This window comes from Denticeps clupeoides, chromosome 19 (genome assembly GCF_900700375.1).
Source record: "Denticeps clupeoides chromosome 19, fDenClu1.1, whole genome shotgun sequence".
Lineage (NCBI taxonomy): Eukaryota > Metazoa > Chordata > Actinopteri > Clupeiformes > Denticipitidae > Denticeps > Denticeps clupeoides.
In genome coordinates, this window is record NC_041725.1 from 16,084,310 (window position 1) to 16,103,668 (window position 19,359).

At 46.1% G+C, this 19,359-nt stretch overlaps 2 protein-coding genes across 4 annotated transcripts in view; one reads left to right on the forward strand and one right to left on the reverse strand.

Moving 5' to 3' along the window:
• The window catches only part of ralgps2 (Ral GEF with PH domain and SH3 binding motif 2), a 34,662-nt gene that overhangs the window by 10,783 nt on the left and 4,520 nt on the right, over positions 1-19,359 (forward strand). For all 3 annotated transcript variants that reach the window (XR_003743154.1, XM_028961297.1, XM_028961298.1), the window contains exons 6-14: positions 832-915; positions 1,057-1,146; positions 1,442-1,534; positions 2,129-2,255; positions 18,144-18,281; positions 18,405-18,495; positions 18,588-18,655; positions 18,883-19,018; positions 19,165-19,316. Coding sequence is in view for 2 of the 3 variants with exons in the window: in XM_028961297.1 (XP_028817130.1) it covers positions 832-915; positions 1,057-1,146; positions 1,442-1,534; positions 2,129-2,255; positions 18,144-18,281; positions 18,405-18,495; positions 18,588-18,655; positions 18,883-19,018; positions 19,165-19,316 (979 nt within the window). In the remaining variant the exon portion in view is untranslated. The remainder of the gene's footprint in view (positions 1-831; positions 916-1,056; positions 1,147-1,441; positions 1,535-2,128; positions 2,256-18,143; positions 18,282-18,404; positions 18,496-18,587; positions 18,656-18,882; positions 19,019-19,164; positions 19,317-19,359) is intronic.
• Positions 5,679-17,508, reverse strand: angptl1a (angiopoietin-like 1a). The gene is made up of 5 exons (XM_028961299.1): positions 17,354-17,508; positions 10,472-11,359; positions 7,660-7,853; positions 6,491-6,761; positions 5,679-6,395 (listed from the first exon to the last, which is right to left on the reverse strand). The coding sequence occupies exons 2-5, from the start codon at positions 11,235-11,237 to the stop codon at positions 6,208-6,210; spliced, it is 1,419 nt and encodes a 472-aa protein (XP_028817132.1). The 5' UTR covers positions 11,238-11,359; positions 17,354-17,508; the 3' UTR covers positions 5,679-6,207.

The window sequence follows — 19,359 nt, forward strand, 5'->3', positions numbered from 1 at the left end:
CGAGTTACAGGACTCTGAGCGTCTCAGTTGTGTGAATTTTATGGTTTAATGTGTTTTTCTTTCTGTTCATAAATCTCAGCAGCGTATAAACATCTGTAAACCCTGTCTGACCACAGGTCTAATAAAACCACACACACACACTCACTTGGTGTAGGCATGCTGGAGCTTGAGAAGAAGCAGTCACCACGTTTGATGATGTTGACCTTTCTCTGAGGGGAGGAGTTTAGTGCCGTGTGTCGTACAGTACAGTTGTTATAAAGATTAGATTTATGCTGCGTGTGTGGGATGGATTTTGCTGCATAAGCTCCTCTCAGCTCATTTGGGTTTTCCTCTCTGGCGTCTCTGGATGAGAGGACCTGCTGCTCCGTCTCGCCACTGGTGTGATGTGATGAGGCGAGACGCTGCTGTTGGGTAACCAGTTCGCTTCAGATCAGGTACTTGGTTTGAAACGAACCAAGGCAAGATCTACATGAAGACTAATTCATTTATCAGCAATGGATCAGGACAACTGTACAATACATGCCGCTCTTCTCTACTCCAAATGTTCTATATACACACACACACACACACACTCACGCTCCTCTGGTTTATTTAAGACTTCTACCTCTGCTACTCACACTAGCTTCCTGCATAGAGGCTTCTGAGGATGGTGTTCTGCACCACTTCAACCTTCTGGTTGGAACCATCTGCTGGACCGGTTTTACTGTTTGTTCTGGACGCATCTTCTACATATTCACATCATCAGATCACATTGGCCGTGATGTGATCTGAGAATGAGTTTTTAATCTGCTTCTAATTTACTGTGAGTGTGTGTGTGTGTGTGTTGAACAGGAACTGTCAAGTTGTGGCTGGAACAAGAAAGAGAAACACAGCTTAGCACCCAATGTAGTGGCCTTCACTCGTCGGTTCAATCAGGTACAGTATCACACACACACTTATCCACCTTGTGAATGTCATCGGCACGAGGAGCCACTCTGGATGTCCCAGTTGGGTGGTGCTGTAGTACTGGGGGATTGATTTTTGTTTCCTTTTTTTGTGTTTGCTGTGCGTGTTTAGACCAGTTTCTGGGTGGTTCGGGAGGTTCTTCATGCCCAGACGCTGAAGATTAGAGCTGAAGTTCTGAGCCTCTACATCAGGACAGCCAAGGTACCACCATTAGTTAACTTTATATTCATCTCTGCTATATACTGTACAGTCCACTGAGCAACGTAGCTCCACTTTACACCGTAACAAAAGAATGTAATAAAACCAGAGTAAAGTACAAGATATTAAACTAGAAGTACAATAGATGATTATTAAACTGCTGCAGGCCTTACTGATGCTGTGCTTCTGGAAGATCTCCTGCAGCAAGGGGACAGACGCCGCAATGATGTTTGCAGTGGCTTTCACATTTGTGTGTGTATTTGTGTTCCTCTGTAACCCATGTGTTGTGGCCCTTCAGAAACTGTGTGACATGAATAACCTCCATGCTGTGATGGCGGTGGTTTCCGGTTTGCAGAGCGCCCCCATTTTCAGACTCACCAAGACCTGGGCAGTGAGTATCGGTTCCACTATGTTGAAAGTGAAGTGACTGTCATTGTGCAAGCACAGCACACGGTGACACAACAACATGTGTCCTCTCACACGCTAGGCCACTACTGCCCCATTTACGAGTCATAAGAACAGCACTTGTTCTGTGATTGTCCTGCTCATGCCCCAAGCTGCTGTCTGGGTGTGATCATTGCAGCATCAGAGATGATGTTACTGCTCACTTTTCCTCAACCACCACCCTAATATCCCACAATGCCGTCTGTCTCTGGCAGGACTGCAGCATTTTTCTCTTCTTACCTAACTGGAATGTTTCACAGAGGAGCCAACAACCCGCTCTTCTCCAAGAGAATAACAAGAAAATTCTAACTTATGGCCACTCTACAAACACACAACCACCATGCAAACTGGTTTTTACAATCGATAATACATCTATACTGTATGGCCATTTGAATAGAATCTGTGATTTCACTTGACAGTAGAGAGGATTAGGTTCAGAAGAACTGCAATAATCATTTCAGTAACGCAGATTCACAAAAAGTTGTCTGGAGCCCAAAATGTGCAGCTGAGTACGTCTGTGTGTGTTTATGTGTCTCCTCAGCTCCTAAGCCGCAAGGATAAGGCTGCGTTTGAGAGGCTGGAGTTCCTCATGGCCAAAGAGGACAATTACAAACGCCTGCGAGATTACATCAGCAATCAGAGCATGACCTCCTGTATCCCCTACCTTGGTGAGTGTCCTCAAAACACATCCTACACCATAAACCACACACCCTACACCCTACTATACATACACACTGCAGAATGACACTGGTTACTGGTTTTCACAACAAACAGCAAGTTTGCGGTTTCTTCTTTTTTTGTCAGTTGTTTCTGTCGTGTACTGAAGTATAAGGCTTTTATTGACAATTACATCAAGTTTATGCAAAGAGTGGATTTTTTGCTGTGTTGGCCCTTTTTTCCCCCCAAGACCTCTGCAATTTGTCCTGTCAGTCAACTTTTTTCCTGACTGATGGCAACCCATTCCTTCAAAATCAGTGTTTGAAGTTTGTCAGAATTAGTCAATCCAGCAACCTCCACCCAACATGCTACCTCCTTCATCCCCAGCTTTCTGCACTACACACACTACACCCTGGAACCTGTTCCCCTCTCACTGTACTCTGTACCTCATCTTCCTGATCTTTTTTTTTTTTATTGTGTTATTGGTGCTACTGGAGAAAACATTACATTCCGAGAGCTTCTGCTTTTTGCTCCTTTTCAGGGCTGCAGTAAACCTCCTCTGATTGGTGTTTGTGGAAGTGTATGTTACTGCACATCTACACGTGTGTGTGTGTGTGTGTGTAGCGCTGCAGATCTGAAATGCATTAAAGCTCCGCCCGTCACTCCTGCCATAAATCTCCACATTCCCTCGGAGGGAGGTGGAGAGGGATGGAGAAGAAGAGCACTGGTGATCTCCCAGAATTGTTCAGGATGCACATTCTACACTGTGACCCTGGTTTTTGCCAGATGGATTTGTGTGGAAACGCAACTGGTTTTGCAATTAAACGAATGAAATCCATATCCTGTAAGATGTATCAGATCAGATGTGGACAGGATGTTCTTGAACTAGCTGTGTGTGCGTTTGTGCATGTGCCTGTGTGTGTGTTGTGCGCACACACTTGTCATGCTTGTACGTGCAGTTTTCAGGGAGAATAGAAGGTTGAATGAGGAGCATGGGCGAGAACGTTCCTCTTTGCTGGTGTTAACAGGATCTCCCAGCTGAAGTGCAAAACTGGCCTGTGTTAGGGATAGAGGTGGATCAGAGTTGGTCACTGTGTGTCTCTCATTGTAATGAAAGATGAAAATCTGAAATCTGTTGTATGGTGTTTTTTCTGGCTCCAGATCAGAATGCGTGAATGAACCTGGGGGAGAAGTTGGAGCAGGAGTGTGTGTGTGTGTGTGTGTGTGTGTCACTCCTGCTTGCAGCTGTGTTCTGGAGCTAGTGCTTATGGAAGAGCTCCAGACAGTCCAAAAGACTTTCTCATAGTCTGAAAGCTAAACTTGCATCATGTTGTTTAACATAAAGTTGTTTTTGCCCTGGTTGTCATGGTAACCACTGGCGTGACACCAGCCAGATGGTTGACGCCAGATATAGCTTTTGCTCATGCAGGAGTATCAACACACAGGTTTTGTGTGTGCGTGCAAGCATGCGTGTTTGTGTGTGTCAGACTCATATGTGCAAAAGTAGAGAATGGAGAGACGGACGTAATGGAAAGTCGATGGCAAAAATTTCAATGAGAGAATTTCTGTTTCCATGGCTGGAGCTGTTTATTACGGGCACCACGTGACCTCGTTACACCACAGGATTTACCCCTCACCTCACTTTCTCTCTTATTCACATCAAGCTGACTAGTCACTCTGGCCGAAGGCAGGGGCTCCTGATGTGGTAGTAGCCTAGTGGGTAACACACTCACCTATGAACCAGAAGACCCAGGTTCAAATCCCACTTACTACCATTGTGTCCCTGAGCAAGACACTTAACCCTAAGTTGCCCCAGGGGGGGACTGTCCCTGTAACTACTGATTGTAAGTCGCTCTGGATAAGGGCGTCTGATAAATGCTTTAAATGTAAATGTATGATGTTTTAACTGTAAAAATGCACACATGGACAAAAATTTTTGGTTCCCTTCCATTACAGAAAGAAAACCCCACTGAAATCACTTGAAACTGAAAATTAAATAACGAAAATCAGATGCTGCTTTGGAATTGCGGTTCAGCAGAATTGTACTAACAAACAAACTTATGAAATGTTCCTGGACAAAAAACTATGGTACCCCTAACTTTTATACCTAACTTTGCGTCAACTGACTGCAGTCGAGCGATTCCTGTAAGTGAGACTCCTCACCTGTCCACAGGTATTTCATCCCACTTTTCATGAGCAAACTGCTCCAGTTGTCTCCTTTTCTAGACAGAACATTTCAGCTCCCTCCACAGATGTTCCACAGGATTGACATCAGGGCTCATAGAAGGCCACTTCAGAACAGTCCAATGTTTTGGGTCATTATCCTGTTGGACGACATTTCTGATGCAGCAAAGCAACCCCGGAATATAACTGAACCTCCTCCATGTTTCACAGTAGGTACAGTCTCCTTTTCTTTGTACACTTAATTTTTGGGTCTGTGAACATAGAGCTGATGTGACTTGCCAAAAAGCTCCAGTTTCATCTCTTCTGTCCAAAGGACATTCTCCCTGACATTTTTGTGGTTTGTCAATATGCATTTTGGCAAATTCTAGTCTAATTCGGACTGCGATCCTTGGAGGTCACCTCCAATCTCATTTCAGGTCGTGGGCTCTCTTGTTACCATTCACATCATGCGTCTCTTGAATTTGTCAGCGTTTCTTCTTGCGGCCACGTGCAGGGAGGCTTGCTACGGTCCTGAGGAACCTCTGAATAACATTATCACGGGAACATAGCGTTGCTTTCAGATGGTCTTATAACCTTGTAACAACTATATATGTTTTTTTTTCTTTTCTGATCTCTTGAGATGGTTCTCTTCTTGGTTTTCAGCGTGCTACACACCATAAAAGGTGAGGTTGAGGTGACAGCAGAGTGGTTACTTTTCACCCTTTAAATCTCCAGACTGGCTGATTGCAAGTTTGAAGTAACCTGTGCTGCTAATTACAGGACACACCTTAGTTTAACGTGTCCCTATAGTCAAATTATTTTCAGTCTTTTCATTTTTGCCCAGACAGGTTTCATCTTCAAAATATAATATCGTCGACCCACAGTTCAAGTGCAGTTTTCAGTTAATTGTTATGCATTATTTCTTTTGTCAGTTGCAAGCGATTTCCATGGCCATTGTCGGCTACCGACATTTTTGTCCACGTGTGTACGCGCTTTTCATGTAATGTGGTCACAGGGACTGGGACAGTTGCGTCTGTCTCTCTGCTGGCTGGAACACAGTTGATGGGTAGACATAACTTTGATGAAATATGTTTGTGAAAATGGAAAATTCACCCCCCCCCCCCCCCCCCCCCCCCCCCCCCCATTCCTCTGGTGATCTGGTCAGCCACACTGGACCTCTGAAGGTATCCGGAGCCAAAGATTTTTTTTTTTTTTTTGTGGCACGGAGTGTGGCACTGAGTATTATCCTGCTGAAAGAGGCAGGTGGCAGCTTTTATTTAAAAATAGTTTTATTTGTACAACGTTACATGCGACAGAGCTGCTGTTTTTTTTTGTTTTTTTTTGCCCACCTGCTGTCTGCCTCACACGGTGTTAAAACCAGTTAGATATGTGAGGGCAGGTTATTGGGTATCCCATTTAAATAAGATAAATAACACCCTTCAGATGAGTGAGGGACAGATTATTAAATTACCGTAACCGTAAATTTACAGCCCAAAGCGCCTCCAGCTCAGAGATCACTACTTCCTGTAGTGCAGTTATCATCATCATCATCGTCATCCTGACATGGTGCATGGCGAGATGCGGTGGAGACTGCTGGTACATGATTGGAGGTCCTGAGCTGGGCGGAGTCTCTGTTAGAGTTCCTTTCTCTCGCCATCAGGAGGCCACTCCCCTTTTATATAGTCTGGTGGGGGTTGGGCTCAGTTATATAAAAAATTACAGAAGGTAATATTGAAAAGTGTGTGTGTGTGTGTGTGTGTGTGTGTGTGCATATCCACGAATGTCGTTTTTTTTTTTTTTTTAATCAATCGGTCTGATCATCATGCGAACCGATTTAAGTGAGTAGAAGCCTCCTCCATAGTCGGCCCAGAAGATCCCGTCCTGGAACTTGCTGCGGTAGACGCCGCCGCTGTACCACACTCCATTCAGGTTGGTCTGGCCACATGCGTTGTACCACCAGCCGCCTTTGTGGAAGTGGGCACAGTTACCTGCAGAGATCCAGACAACTGCTGTTACTTGAGTAGCTTTTATGGTAACCGTGTTGTACTCTAGGATCTGTGATTTTGATTTTGAGGAACCGCACCTGAGAAGGCGTCCTTGTCTCGGTCAAGCGTGGTGAAGGGTTTGCCATTGTGGCTGCTCAGTGAGTCTCCAGCGTTGCCCTGGTAGGTGCCCAGGCGCAGGCGGTAGGCTTCGCTTTCGGCCTCCAGATGGAAGCTGCTGTATTCGGCGTAAACCTTTTTCCCCACCCAGTCCTCCAGCTCCACCAGCAGTTGGTAGTCACCCTGCTTGGCCAGGTTGTAGATGTTCTCCAGACCCAGCCAGTACTCGCTGTCGATGTTCCCGAAGCCTTTCTGGAAAAGCAGCAGTGACTGTGTTGATCAGAATGGGATTTTTCTCAATAATCAAGTGCATGTTTTAGAATGAGGTAGAATGTGGCTGTGTGCAGATTCCACCAGTCTGGAACCTGTGACGCCCACCTGAGATGCATTAATGCTTTGACTGCTGCTGCTTGCAGGTCTAATTTAAATATGGAACTTCACCGTGCACAATGAGATGTATTATGGTATGTTCTTTGTGTGTGGGCCTCACTCTCACTCACACAGCTCTGTCTGGGAGGTTGACTAGGATGGGAAACGCAGAGATGCTTCCAACCTGGCACCTCGCAGCACTGAGCTCCACCTCCATCCCCCCAGTCGGCCTCCAGACACCCCAGGGTCCGATCCGGTTTCAAGGAGTCCTGGTGCTATGTGGTTTCTTGTTTCTGGGAGATCTCTGTGCTTCTGGTGTCTTTGTGGTTTTCTCAGAAGCTCTGTGAAAGTGTTTCAGGATTTGCTGACAGTGCAGAGCTTTTGGAAACTGGAGTAGATGTGAATGGTAATGTGGATTCTGAGGCGCTTCCTGAAATAGCCTTGGCGCTGGAGCGGATGTTGACCCTCATCACTCAGATGTGGAGTCATTAAGCTGAGTCTGCAGACCTCCAGCCTGCTGCTTTGCATGTAGATGTTGAGCACTGATGGACCATTGATGTCGAGAATAATCTGTCTGTTTTCTTTACTGATATAACATGCTGATGGAACATAGAAGAACACTGTAGAACATACCATAACTTCTACAAATCATGCTGCATGAAATGTACCTGGTGGAACACAAGCCACAGGTACAAGGAGGTGGACCAACTGGGCAAATGATAAAAGGCTAAGAATTGATGACATCCTGTGTGTGAGTGAAATCTCCCACTGGTCACCTCACCTTATAATTCTCCCAGTTTCTGAAGAAGTTGACTGATCCGTCTCTCCTCCTTTGGAAGACAGTCCAGCCCCCGTTGTCCAGCCCGTGTTCACACCACACCTGGATGAGGCCCTCGCTGCCCTCAGTCTTCAGCAGGTACATCCCACTAGATGTGTGACCTGCCTGGCGCACCTGGAAACAGTCCTTGAAGGGCCCTGCAACAAAACGGAGGGAATGAAAAAACGAAACTTGCGGCTTGTCATAGAGCTGATGTACGGGTGAAACTGAGATGATCTGGAGGGTTCTTTTAAGATCTTCTGCAGCGTGCTGGATTATTACGTCTCATCTGGTGTCCAGATCTCTTCTGGTCTAAGGCCCTTCAGATGACCTCCACATAAACATTTTATCCAGCATATGACCACTGTCTACCCAGCATGCAGTGGGAAATATTTCACCCTTTTCCCTGAGATGGTGGGAAAATGAACTAATGCTAAATATTTAGGAACCTCATGACTTTTCACTGAGGTGTTAAAGATTCAGGAAACAGAATATGTGGGAAATTTGTGGATTACATCTAAAGATCTTAATTTCGATCATTTTACTTTGGCTCGGACTCTGCTGGTAAATGAAAAGTCAGATGATTAGTTTTGATTAATGTGAGAAAGATGTGAAAATGGATGCTGAGAAGGGAAAATGGAGGGTAGCTGATGGCATTTATTTTTAAGTCTGAGGTGGAAAACTGATGAATAAGTGATGTAAAAAAAAAAAAAAATCTATAAATGATTCATTCTTGACAAAAGAATGAATCAGGAGCTGTGTGTGTCTTCACACATTTAAATAACTTTAGGCTTGTCGAGCTCTGGCCTCTGGAATACAGCTCAAATGTGGACTAGTCTACTGAGCTCAATGTACCCTTTACCCACAATGTTCCCTACCGAAGTGGACCATCCCCAGCAGTGTGAGATAATGGTGATTTTTTTTTTTTTTTTTTTTTTCGCCCCCAACTTGTCCCCTTGTTTGATTGAAATGAAGCCCTGGCGGTTTTGGGTGCAGCTGCCTGGGAAGATTGGAGGTTTAGGGAAGCCGTGCTTAAGGCGGAAAGTGGTTTGTGTGGTTCAGGGGGAAAGACCTCAGCTGGGAAGAGATTCTGGATCGTTCCAGCAGCTGAAATCTTTCTTTTGTCTTCTCCTCCCTCCTTCCCTCCCACCCTCCTGTGCTCCACAGTGTTCTCCCTTTTCCTGCTTTGTTTTTCTTGGTCTCGTGCTCTTGGAAAGTGTCGTGAACTGCTGTGGATGAGCAGGGTAGTTATGGGGATTGGGTTTCCAGAGGACCAACAACAGTTTTTGCAGCTTCTAATCTGAGCTTCTGATTAGACCTTGACGCTACCCATCCTCATCCTGAAGTTCTTATCGCCCTCCTGTCATCACTGCTTGGTAGAAGTTGGCGTTAAGCCTCAACCATCTTTTCTTGCTTCTCTAGACCAGTTTACTTTCTTTCAGCTCCTCTGTCCTGAGTGGACGGGAGCAGGAAACTGGGTGTAGAGATGGGCATCAGGTGCCAGGAGAAGTTGTGAAGGGAAATGACCAACAGTCCATCTGTCATCAGGGCCAGAACAGTTGCTGGGCTTGTGTCTTCAGCTCTTTAATGTCTGGTTGGATCTCAATGGTTCACCTCTAGTATGTTCACCAACATCGTGTCTCCTCCTGGCTTTATGGGCATAAGTAGAAGGGGATATACTATTTTTTTTTTTTTATTTAATGATTTTTTTGAGTGAAGTGATTGTCACATGTGATACACAGCAGCACAGCACGCGGTGCACACAGTGAAATTTGTTCTCTGCATTTATCCCATCACCCTGAGTGAGCAGTGGGCGGCCATGACAGGCGCCGGGGAGCAGTGTGTGGGGACGGTGCTTTGCTCAGTGGCACCTCAGTGGTACCTTGGTGGGTCAGGATTCGAACCGGCAACCTTCTGATCACGGGGCCGCTTCCTTAACCGCTAGGCCACCACCACTATTTATCTACTCTGTGTATCTATCCTGTTTCGCTGGCGTTGTTTCTGAGAGGCTGTGATTTACTGGAGCTTCAGATGTTCCTCTCCACAGACGGACACGTGGTCCTTGTTCTTACTTTAATGAGGTTATAATGGGAATCAGAGTGAGTTGATTTATTTGTGTTGCTGTGTTCAGTAGTAACAACTTTACAACGTCTCGTTTCTTTTCCATTCTGTTCCCAGAAATGTTTTTCACTTTGGCTCGTTTTTATTTTGGCGGTAGCACTGTGTGTGTGTGTGTGTGTGTGTGTGTGTGTGTGTGTGTGTGTGTGTGTGTGTGTGTGTGTGTGTGTGTGTGTGTGTGTGTGTGTGTGTGTGTGTGTGTGTGTGTGTGTGTGTGTGTGTGTGTGTCTTTTGTTTTCAGTGACAGGAACTCACACACACCTGTACTGGCTGCCCTCTTTCTCTCCATCTCACCTTTCACCCCCATCATGACCTTCACTCCACCCCCCATTCCCACGGTGATGGAGTGCAGGGACCCTCGGATTTATCGCCCTGTATATCTGTGTTTAGAGCCCGTCTTTAAACACTGGGGGTTTTCCAGCTTCTTCAGAGCAGAACCAACTGTCCGTGGAATGTGAATGAGTGTCTAAATCTCCGGGTACTTTTTACTGCCTGATACTTCCAGCATTCGTGTCCAGTGCAGCTTCTTCTAAAGTCCCTCGATAACATGTGTCTACAGGAGACATCTTACTCCCAGCCTGCTCTTACTCTGACATTTACCTATGAGTCCTGGAGAACATTGATCAGGTCAATAGATCATCCATGTAGTAGTTCTCACCTTCGGTGTTGAGCGTTGGTGGTGGAACCGCCAGGGTGCTGGTGGTGGGCGGCGCGTCCATGCGCGAGCCTCGTGGGAACGCCCGGTTGTTGTTGTTGTGCTGGATCTCGTTGGTGAAGCGGCCGTTGTTGGGCGGGATGTTCTCGGGCACCACCTGCACCAGCGGGGGCACGGCGGGGAGCTCCTGCCGGCCGTAGGTGTGCAGGCACTGCTCCTCCAGCGCACTGATGAGCACCGACTGGTTGTTGACCACCGCGGCCAGCTGACTGAAGCGCAGCTCCAGCTCCTTGTAGCGCGAGGCGAGGCGCAGCATCTCGGACGTGGCGTTGAGGACGCGGTTCTCCAGCTGGGCCAGCTCCAGGGAGTTGTCGCGCTTGCGGATGATCTCGTGCAGCAGCTGCATGTAGAGCTGCGTGACGCGCGAGTTCATGTTGCGGCTCTCCTTGCGCAGCAGCTTCATCTCGTTCACCAGGTTCCCGTCCACGTCCACCACCAGCTGCAGCGTCTCGATCTCGCGCCGCTGCTTGGACAGGACCTCTCGCACATCCGAGATGTCCATGCGCGTCACGCGGTCCTTGTCTGGCTCTGGCCCTGTGGCACTGGCACAGATGGGGCCGGTGATCTTCTGCTGAGGAATGAGGAAGGTGTACGCACACTTTTTGGCATCGTCAGCCCCAGATGACCTCCTCCGTCGCAAGTGACAGAGGACCAAGTCCCAGGCGGACAGGAAGAGGACTGCCCACATCCAGCAGGTCACACCCCGCATCACTGCTCCAGAGGCTTTAGGTCTCCCTTTGGATGTGAAAATCTTCCCCTGTTTCCCTTCCTGGACTCTGCCACCTTTTAGATGACTCCTCTCCACGCTGTTCCAGATCTCCAACAGGTCCCCTGAAAAACAAGACAATGCGTTCATTCTTCACTTCGCTTAGATTAAACAGTCCGAGGAATGAGGAAAGGAAAAACATCGAATTTTTCAGTTCGAAGAATCCAGTTATTTATCCAGAGTCCGCTTATCAGATCGTTGTGATCTTTATGGACCAGCCCCCTTATCTTCTGAGAAGTAAACAGCTCTAATGTGAGTAGAATTAGGGCAGGCAGCACTTGATTGATTGCCTGTGGGGAGTTCTGCCCTTACGACGTGATGAATGGTGCGTGAGTGGTGTGTGTATAAACAGGAAGTGTGTGTGTGTGTGTGTGTGTGTGTGTGTGAGCCGCTCTCCGTTTTGCTGACTACCAGCCGCTCTTCAGACTCCTTTCATTAAATAGGGGCCTCTGACCTTTAGACTCCCCGTGGGTTCCTCGACTGAGAGCCTGAGAGCCCCGGTCTGTTATTTACCGCCAGAGGTGTCCACATCACCTCCATCTCTAGCCAGCTCTGATCCTGAGATCATCTTTCTCCTGCCACCGTGTCTGCTTCTGATCAGCAGTGTCACTCCCCTCGAGTTATCACACCCACAGCCATGCTGGCTTGGTGTCCACAAAATCCAAACTGTTCATTGCTTCTAGTGCTAAATGGGGCGAAGTGACATTTTAAACAGGATTGCTGTTTATCTGTAGAGTAGTGTATTTAGTTGGTACATGGCTAGAAGAACCTGAGGGGCTCCAGTCTGTTGAATACCAGTCCAGTGGATGTAATATCCGGCAGATAACGACTTTACCACTCACATCCACTAATGTTCTTGGAGCTGCCGTTTCCCTTGGTCTCCCTTTTAGGTCCATTTCCACATTCTGTCTCTTTATTTTACGCTTATTCATAACTGAACTGGTAAAAGTGCAGCGGTGGTTCCCAGCCTTTTTTCACTGAAGGCCCCCTGCTTGTGTCCAAGACAAGTCAGAACCTCCCAACCCCAATAACTTCCCGCTTACACACATAGAATATGTGAATAAAATGATTACACACTTTTATTTGCAAAAAGCACCAGTTGTAGGTTTTTGTTCTTATTCCCCTTTTTTACATTATATAGAATCACTATATTTACACTGTATAGAATCTGTTTAGCTGTAATCTGCCCTAACAAATTAGACCGGACCTGACCGGACTGGACTTGACTGTTAAACTGTGTGGTGCCTTTAAATAACTGACAGTCACACAGTGTTTTCACCATACAACCATGACCCTGTGGCTTTTTAAAAGCTCTGCTTTCTTTGCACGTGCTACGAACGCTAGACAAAGAGGGAAAGGAAATGTGCAGGTTTAAAATGAAGTATCGCTAGCCTCCGTGTCACCTCCCCTGCATTTATTTTCGCATCTCTCTCGTGATAATTAAAACCTTATGGCAGGGGGCCATTGCAGAATTGCAAAATAAAAGATCATTGTATTTTAAAATAAATAAATAAATAAATAAATAAATAAAATAAATAAATAAATAAACATCAACGTTTCACTAGTTTACCACTTGCGAAACTTGGGCCAAGATTTACGGCATTAGTCTATATAGCATGCAGGATTATACAGAGTTTTGATTATCCAGTTTTGCTGTGATATTGAGATTTTATTCATTTTAATGTTTTCAAATTTAATTTTGGTAACCTGCGAGGGGGGTCGCGGACCCCAGGTTGGGAGCCACTGATTTCGAGGACAAACATTTAACAGGGCTAGTGTGTGCGTGTGAGGAACAGCAATAACAGGGTTCATATTTGAGAAGATGTTTTGTGTTGTTCCTCGTGTCTTCCCATCTGAATCTCTTACACTTCATGCAAGATCCCTCTAGTCCATGAAGGTGTGATAATAATCCTTTATTAGTCCCACAGGTGGGAAAATTGCAACATAGAACATGTGGAGGGTCTGGAGAAGTGAAGTGAATTGTTCTTGTTCAGGCAGGAGTGAAGATGGTCAGGTGTCCAGCCAGAAGAAATGAGACAGTGCAGCAGAAGAATTTTTCAACTTTATGATGTTAGTATGGCTGCTCTGTACCCATGGAAACAGACGGACACAAATAGTGAAAATTGAGTCATGGAAAAATGTTGGGATTGGAACGTTGGTTCACGTTTACTTTGATCACTGTACCTTTCTGTTATTGCAGACATCAGAATGTTTTATCACCGGAGAGCTCCATCGTATCCCAGCAAACCACTAAAGCTTCCTACGTCTTTCTCCAGCCGTGGTGTCACGCTGTAAAGCTCCTCAGATTAGATCTTCCTGCCTCACCTCAATCTTGTCTCGTTCTTTTTCTCCAGCTTTTGAATCTAGTCAGGAGAGCCTTAGCAGCGTTAGGCTGGAGGTGATGGTGCCCGGCTGCCCTGGCAGCTCTGGTGCTGGATGTGTTTGAATATGAGCTCAGTGGACCACCCGTGCCCAGCGCCCAGCTCTGCTTTTAGATGCGGTTTGGCCTGACGCAATAGCAACTCCTTCAGAAGGGGTTTTGTGTGTCGTCTGTTTCTCATTTTCACTCGTTATTTTGGCTTTACCCCCATCTTTTGTTTCTTTGTGGTTTTGCTTTTTATTTTATTTATGGCTGATCAGCAGAAACTATGACCAAATAACCTGGATGATGAAGCATCATTGGAAAATATCCAGCCAGTGTGCACATGAGCACAACCAAATTGGAACTGGTTTACTAGGTTTGACACCACATCACCAGCAAGACCAGAAACACCAACAACCGCTACCTTCATGGAGATGAACTAGTGTCCACCAGTTGGTGGTGCAGTTTCTGCTTTATGATGTTGATTGAAACGTTGAACACCTTCAGCAGCACTGTCACTCGACCAAACCCACTTCCTGCTCCATGCCCGGGGAGTAAAACTTCTCCATGAATCACACGTGAAACTCCACAGTGCTGGAAAGACACTTTTTTTTTTTTTTTTTTTTTTTTTTTTTTTTTTTTTCTTTTCTTTGTATTATTATTATTTTTTTTTTATTGCCAGTGCATTTCCCATCAAACTTCCCACATCTGGTCATCAGACTTTCCTGAGATGCGTCCAAGCAGCTCAACACTAAGTCTAACGCGTGTGTATGAACATATGAACCAAATCCATAACGCTCAAGCATTCATCATGGGGCAAGGAGGTGGAGCTTCTGAACCAGTTTGCTTTTTATCATGTCATAACCACTCAAGCAGCCTTAATATTGAATCAATGACCAACTGTTTGTAGCCTATAGCCCCACCACACACACACACACACACACACACACACACACACACACTGCAGCATGTTATCTATTTTACAACTCACTGCAGCCACAATGAGGAAGCGGACTGAAAACCAGGAAACTACGACACAAAGTTCTTGTTAAACTAGAAGGAAAATGTGACATAATGAGGGACGGGCTGGAGCTGGAAGACTGTGCGAAGAAGGAGGAGCACAGTGGTGTGATGAGCTCAGGGCCTTGCTGTGTCTCCTCTCTGAAACATGCCTGGGGAAATTGGTCTTGGCAGGGTGGCCCATGTAATGGAGAGGATTTATGAAGTGAAAGAAACAAGCTCCTGCGAAACGTAATGAGGCCTGGGGACCTTCACTCAGAAGGAGAAGAAAGTTGAGGTGGAGAGAAGCAGGATGGAAGTTGGAGGAGGGAGAGTCAAAGTGGAGGAAAGGGAGATTAAAGGAGCTTTTCCCCCACGATTTGGATCAGGTTTTTGTCCCCTCAGGCACTCTGAGAAGTGCGTCCTTGTGTGGGTGTGTTGGACTGGATGGAACAGTAACATGTGCAGGTGGTTTGTGTTTGTTTTGGTTGGTCTACACTTATATCTAAGCCCTATGTCCCTGGTCCTCCACCTTCAGCCTTGTAATTTTGTGTTGGTCGTCTTAATCCTTTTACCTGTGTTACTACTCTTAGTCGTGTTTCTACTGTTACACATGTTAGTCGTATTATTACTGTTATACATATTAGTCGTTGTACTACCGATGCTTGTGTTACTTGTGTCGGTCGTGTTACTACTGATAAGTGTTACTCGTGTTACTACTGATAAGTGTTAGTCGTGTTATTACCGTTACAAGTGTTTGTCGTGTTATTACCGTTACAAGTGTTTGTCGTGCTATTACCGTTACAAGTGTTTGTCGTGCTATTACCGTTACAAGTGTTACTTGTGTTGGCCATTTTACTACTGATAAATGTTAGTCGCTTTACTACTGTTATACGAGTTAGTCAAGCTACTACCGTTACTTGTGTTACTACTGATAATCGCATTGGTCCTCCTACTTGTGTTAGTCCTATTACCTGTATTACTACTGTTACTTGTCTTAGTCGTGTTACTGCTGTTACTTGTTCTCTTACTCCTGTTAGTCCTATTAGCCATGTTACTACTGTTACTCGTATTACTACTGTTACTCTTCTCCGTCTTGGCCCCTCGGTGGTGGAATGAACTTCCCCTCGAGGTCAGAACAGCTCAGTCACTGAGCACCTTCAAACGACAGCTCAAGACCTTCCTCTTTAAAGAATATTTAGATTAAATTGTAATGTTCTTGTTGTCGAACTTTGTGTACAGAATCTACAACAGAGTGATTAAAAAGATTGTATTCATAGTTGGGGTCTTAGTGAACCGGAATTGATCTCCTCATCGATGGTAACTTGAAAGCACGTTGTAAGTCGCTCTGGATAAGGGCGTCTGCCAAATGCCATAAATGTAAATGTACTTCTAATACTCTCATTACTCATATTAGTCCTCTTACTTATGTTACTCCAGTTACTTATTTACTAATCATCTTTGTTATTTGTGTTGGGGATGTTACTCGTGGCTTGAGTTCGAGGTTGTCTAGACACACTGTATCTGGCGCCGTGGTTTAACAGGTCGTCTGCATTTTGTCTGCAGTATGCCATTTGGATGCTACATTTGAAGTTCTGACGCGCTCCAACTGTCCCACCCATTTATGCTCCCTGCCCAACTTTCCTGTTCCATTTTCCCACAGAGGATTTTCTTCATCCTGGGGGGTTCGAATTCCATCTTCATCTGAGCATCTGTCTGTGTCTGTCACATTACATGACACATTAAAGTGTGTATGTGTGTGCGTTGTGCATGCTGGCTGTTCCGTGTTTAGTGTGTTTTCAAACAGAGAGATCACTGGGGCAACATCTGTCCTCCTGCTCTAACTGGAAAATGTGTGTTTCCAGCTGGACCAAGTGGTGCTGCTCACATGTTACTTAAAAAAAACTTTTTTTTTTTTTTTTTGCTAAACTAAAAACACACACACCTCTTCATGGGGATGTGGTGTGTACTGTGATTTTATACTCGCTGTAAATAAATGGTCTGGAACAAGAGAGAACTTATTGTAACCCCAGCCAGCCTGGATCCTGTTGGTATTTTCAATTCATGAGAACTGTGTGTGTGTGTGTGTGTGTGTGTGTGTGCGCTCCATCTTTTCTGCTGTGTTCCACGTTTGACAGATCCCAGTGTTTCTGGCTGAAGCAGCGCTTGGTCTCCTGGCTGCTGGCGTTGATTACAGACACTCAGTGTTGGAGTCTCAGATGTCCAGAGGGACGTTTCTACATCAGGAAGTGTTTAGTTTAAAATGACCTCCTGTCTTCACTTCTGTTTTTCTTTTAAACACTCCTTCCATGAATGGGTGCTCTATTCCATCAGAAATGTGACTAGCCATCGATAGAAAGTGTGTGTGTCACCAATAACTCCAAAATGCTCCACCAGACCAACAGATTATCAAAGCAAACAAACACAGATTCCAGAGGCATTAATGCTTCCTGAACGTTCCGTTCCCCTCTTTCCTCCTCCTTCACTTTGATCCTGCCCTACTTTCTCCTTTCGCTTAACTTAAGACTGAGGAATGAGGAGGAATAATCCGGCCACTGCTGCGATGGTTGTGCTGTCACCGAGTGGGAACGAGGGGAATGTGGATTTGAGGCTTTTCTGAACCGCAGAACGCGGTACTAAACGTTTCAGCATGTGTTTGTCCTGACCCCGCCCCCCGGCAGCTGATAAAGGGACCCACCTGAGCGCTGTGTCCATGCGTCTCCGCTGCTCTCATGTCGCGTGGTCTGGTCCGGCCGGGCCTCTGCTGAGTGGCGCCCTGCAGCTTCAGCAGCGGCTCCGGGTCCGGATCATGGTGCCGCTGCTCCAGACGCTCCTGAAGACTGAGCTGTTGCCGCTGGAGACGGAGATTTTCACCCGCGTGGGGAGGACGGGGGGGAGGGAGTGGGTGGGGTTTTAGTCCCCCCCCCTTCTCGTTTATTTCTTTCGTGGCTCCGCCCGTCTCTAATGTCAATAGAAACCCACTCACACCACTCCTCCTGCGATTTTCCCGCCCTTCAGAACCTCAATGCTGCAGGGACAAGCTGCTCACCCACACAAAGGCAGTATGCCCTTTGACCCTTAAAGACACGCAATACGTCACACACCATGGACCACAACACAAAGGCATCATTAAAAGAACACCTTGTATTTTGATGTTCACACTATTTAGTGTGTTGTCATAAAATTATACAAGGCTGGAAGTGTGTGTGCTGGAGCCACCAAGCATCTGTTCATCATGAATTTTGGTTACGTGACCGTGTAAAGGCCGGAGTTAAGACCGTCGTTTTGGTGATTTATTCGTTAGTGCAGCTGCTTTCTGCTGCAGTCTCCGGTCCTGCAGACGCTACCTCATGGTTTTTGTTGAGTGGAGTGATGATGGGATGGAAGGCTTTGAGGAGGTAGATGACCTGCTGTGAAACCCTCCATTTTGTTTGATCTCCAGTTAAGCCACCCTGCAGCTCCTCTGTCTAACTGTCCTCGTCCCTCAGGCATGTACCTGTCTGACCTGACCTACGTCGACTCCGCCTACCCCTCCACCGGCAGCATCCTGGAGAACGAGCAGCGCTCCAACCTCATGAACAACATCCTGAGAATCATCTCTGACCTGCAGAGGTCCTGTGAATATGGTGAGAGGAGCAGAATCTACCAGTTCACATCACTCGCTCATTCTTCTCTTTCTCTCTTTTACTGCATCTTCTCAGTCGTCTTCATTATCATCACCTATGTTCATATGTCTCTCACTTTCACAGACATTCCAGTCCTGTCTCATATACAGAAATACCTGAATTCCGTTCGCTACATAGAGGAGCTGCAGAAGTTTGTAGAAGATGACAACTACAAGTAGGTTCTTTGGCTTCATCTTTTATCTTTAGTTGAGAGGATGACTCTGTGTGTGTGAAACACAGTGACCTCCAGTGCTTTTAAAATCTCAGGTTGTCCCTGAAGATTGAACCGGCCACCAGCACCCCTCGTTCCACTGCCTCAAGAGAGGACCTTGTTGGTAAGAACACACACACACACACTGACATGACACTTTTACTCTAACATTATCAGTGTAGTCAACATTATCCTATGAACATTAAACCAATTAACATTAAATTATGGTCTGCATCCTGATTGACATTACTCTGCACAATATTATGCTGACAAACATCATTTTGAGCCAAGAAATCAGAGTAAGAGAAGCAACGATCTGAACTCACCTGGGGGTGTGTATGTGTCTATTAGGACCAGATGTTTCTGCTTCACCTCTCTGTGGACGTAAAGGCAACATTGCTGAAGGAACCAAAGTCCCTGGTACTCCGCCCTCGCCAAGGAACCTGTTGCCCTACGGCCACAGAAAGTGTCACAGCCTGGGTTACAAGTGAGCTGATCCTTGTTGTATTAACGTGGTATTTCTGTGTTTGTAATTACTGTTATAATTACTATTTATTTGTATGGAAGTGGTGAGTGGTTTTGTTGTCGCGCCGCTGATGTCATCCCGGCTCCTTCCTGCGGTTTCTCTTTCAGTTTCATTCACAAGATGAACACGGTGGAGTTTAAGAGCGCAACGTTCCCCAACGCCGGGTCACGCCACCTGCTGGACGACAGCGTGCTGGAGAGCCACAGCCCTGCACGCGGCCATGCAGAGAGCTCCACCCTGTCCAGCGGGATATCTCTGGGTACGCGCGCACACACATGCATGAGCACAACACATCGTGAACC

Bases quoted from the DNA above. Each gene is read 5' to 3' on its own strand.
- angptl1a (XM_028961299.1), bottom strand. From the start codon at position 11,237: ATGCGGGGTGTGACCTGCTGGATGTGGGCAGTCCTCTTCCTGTCCGCC. The intron at 7,854-10,471 runs GTGAGAACTACT...GTTTTGTTGCAG, and splicing joins ACCAACGCTCAACACCGAAG to GGCCCTTCAAGGACTGTTTC. The intron at 6,762-7,659 runs GTGAGGTGACCA...CTGCTTTTCCAG, and splicing joins GAAACTGGGAGAATTATAAG to AAAGGCTTCGGGAACATCGA.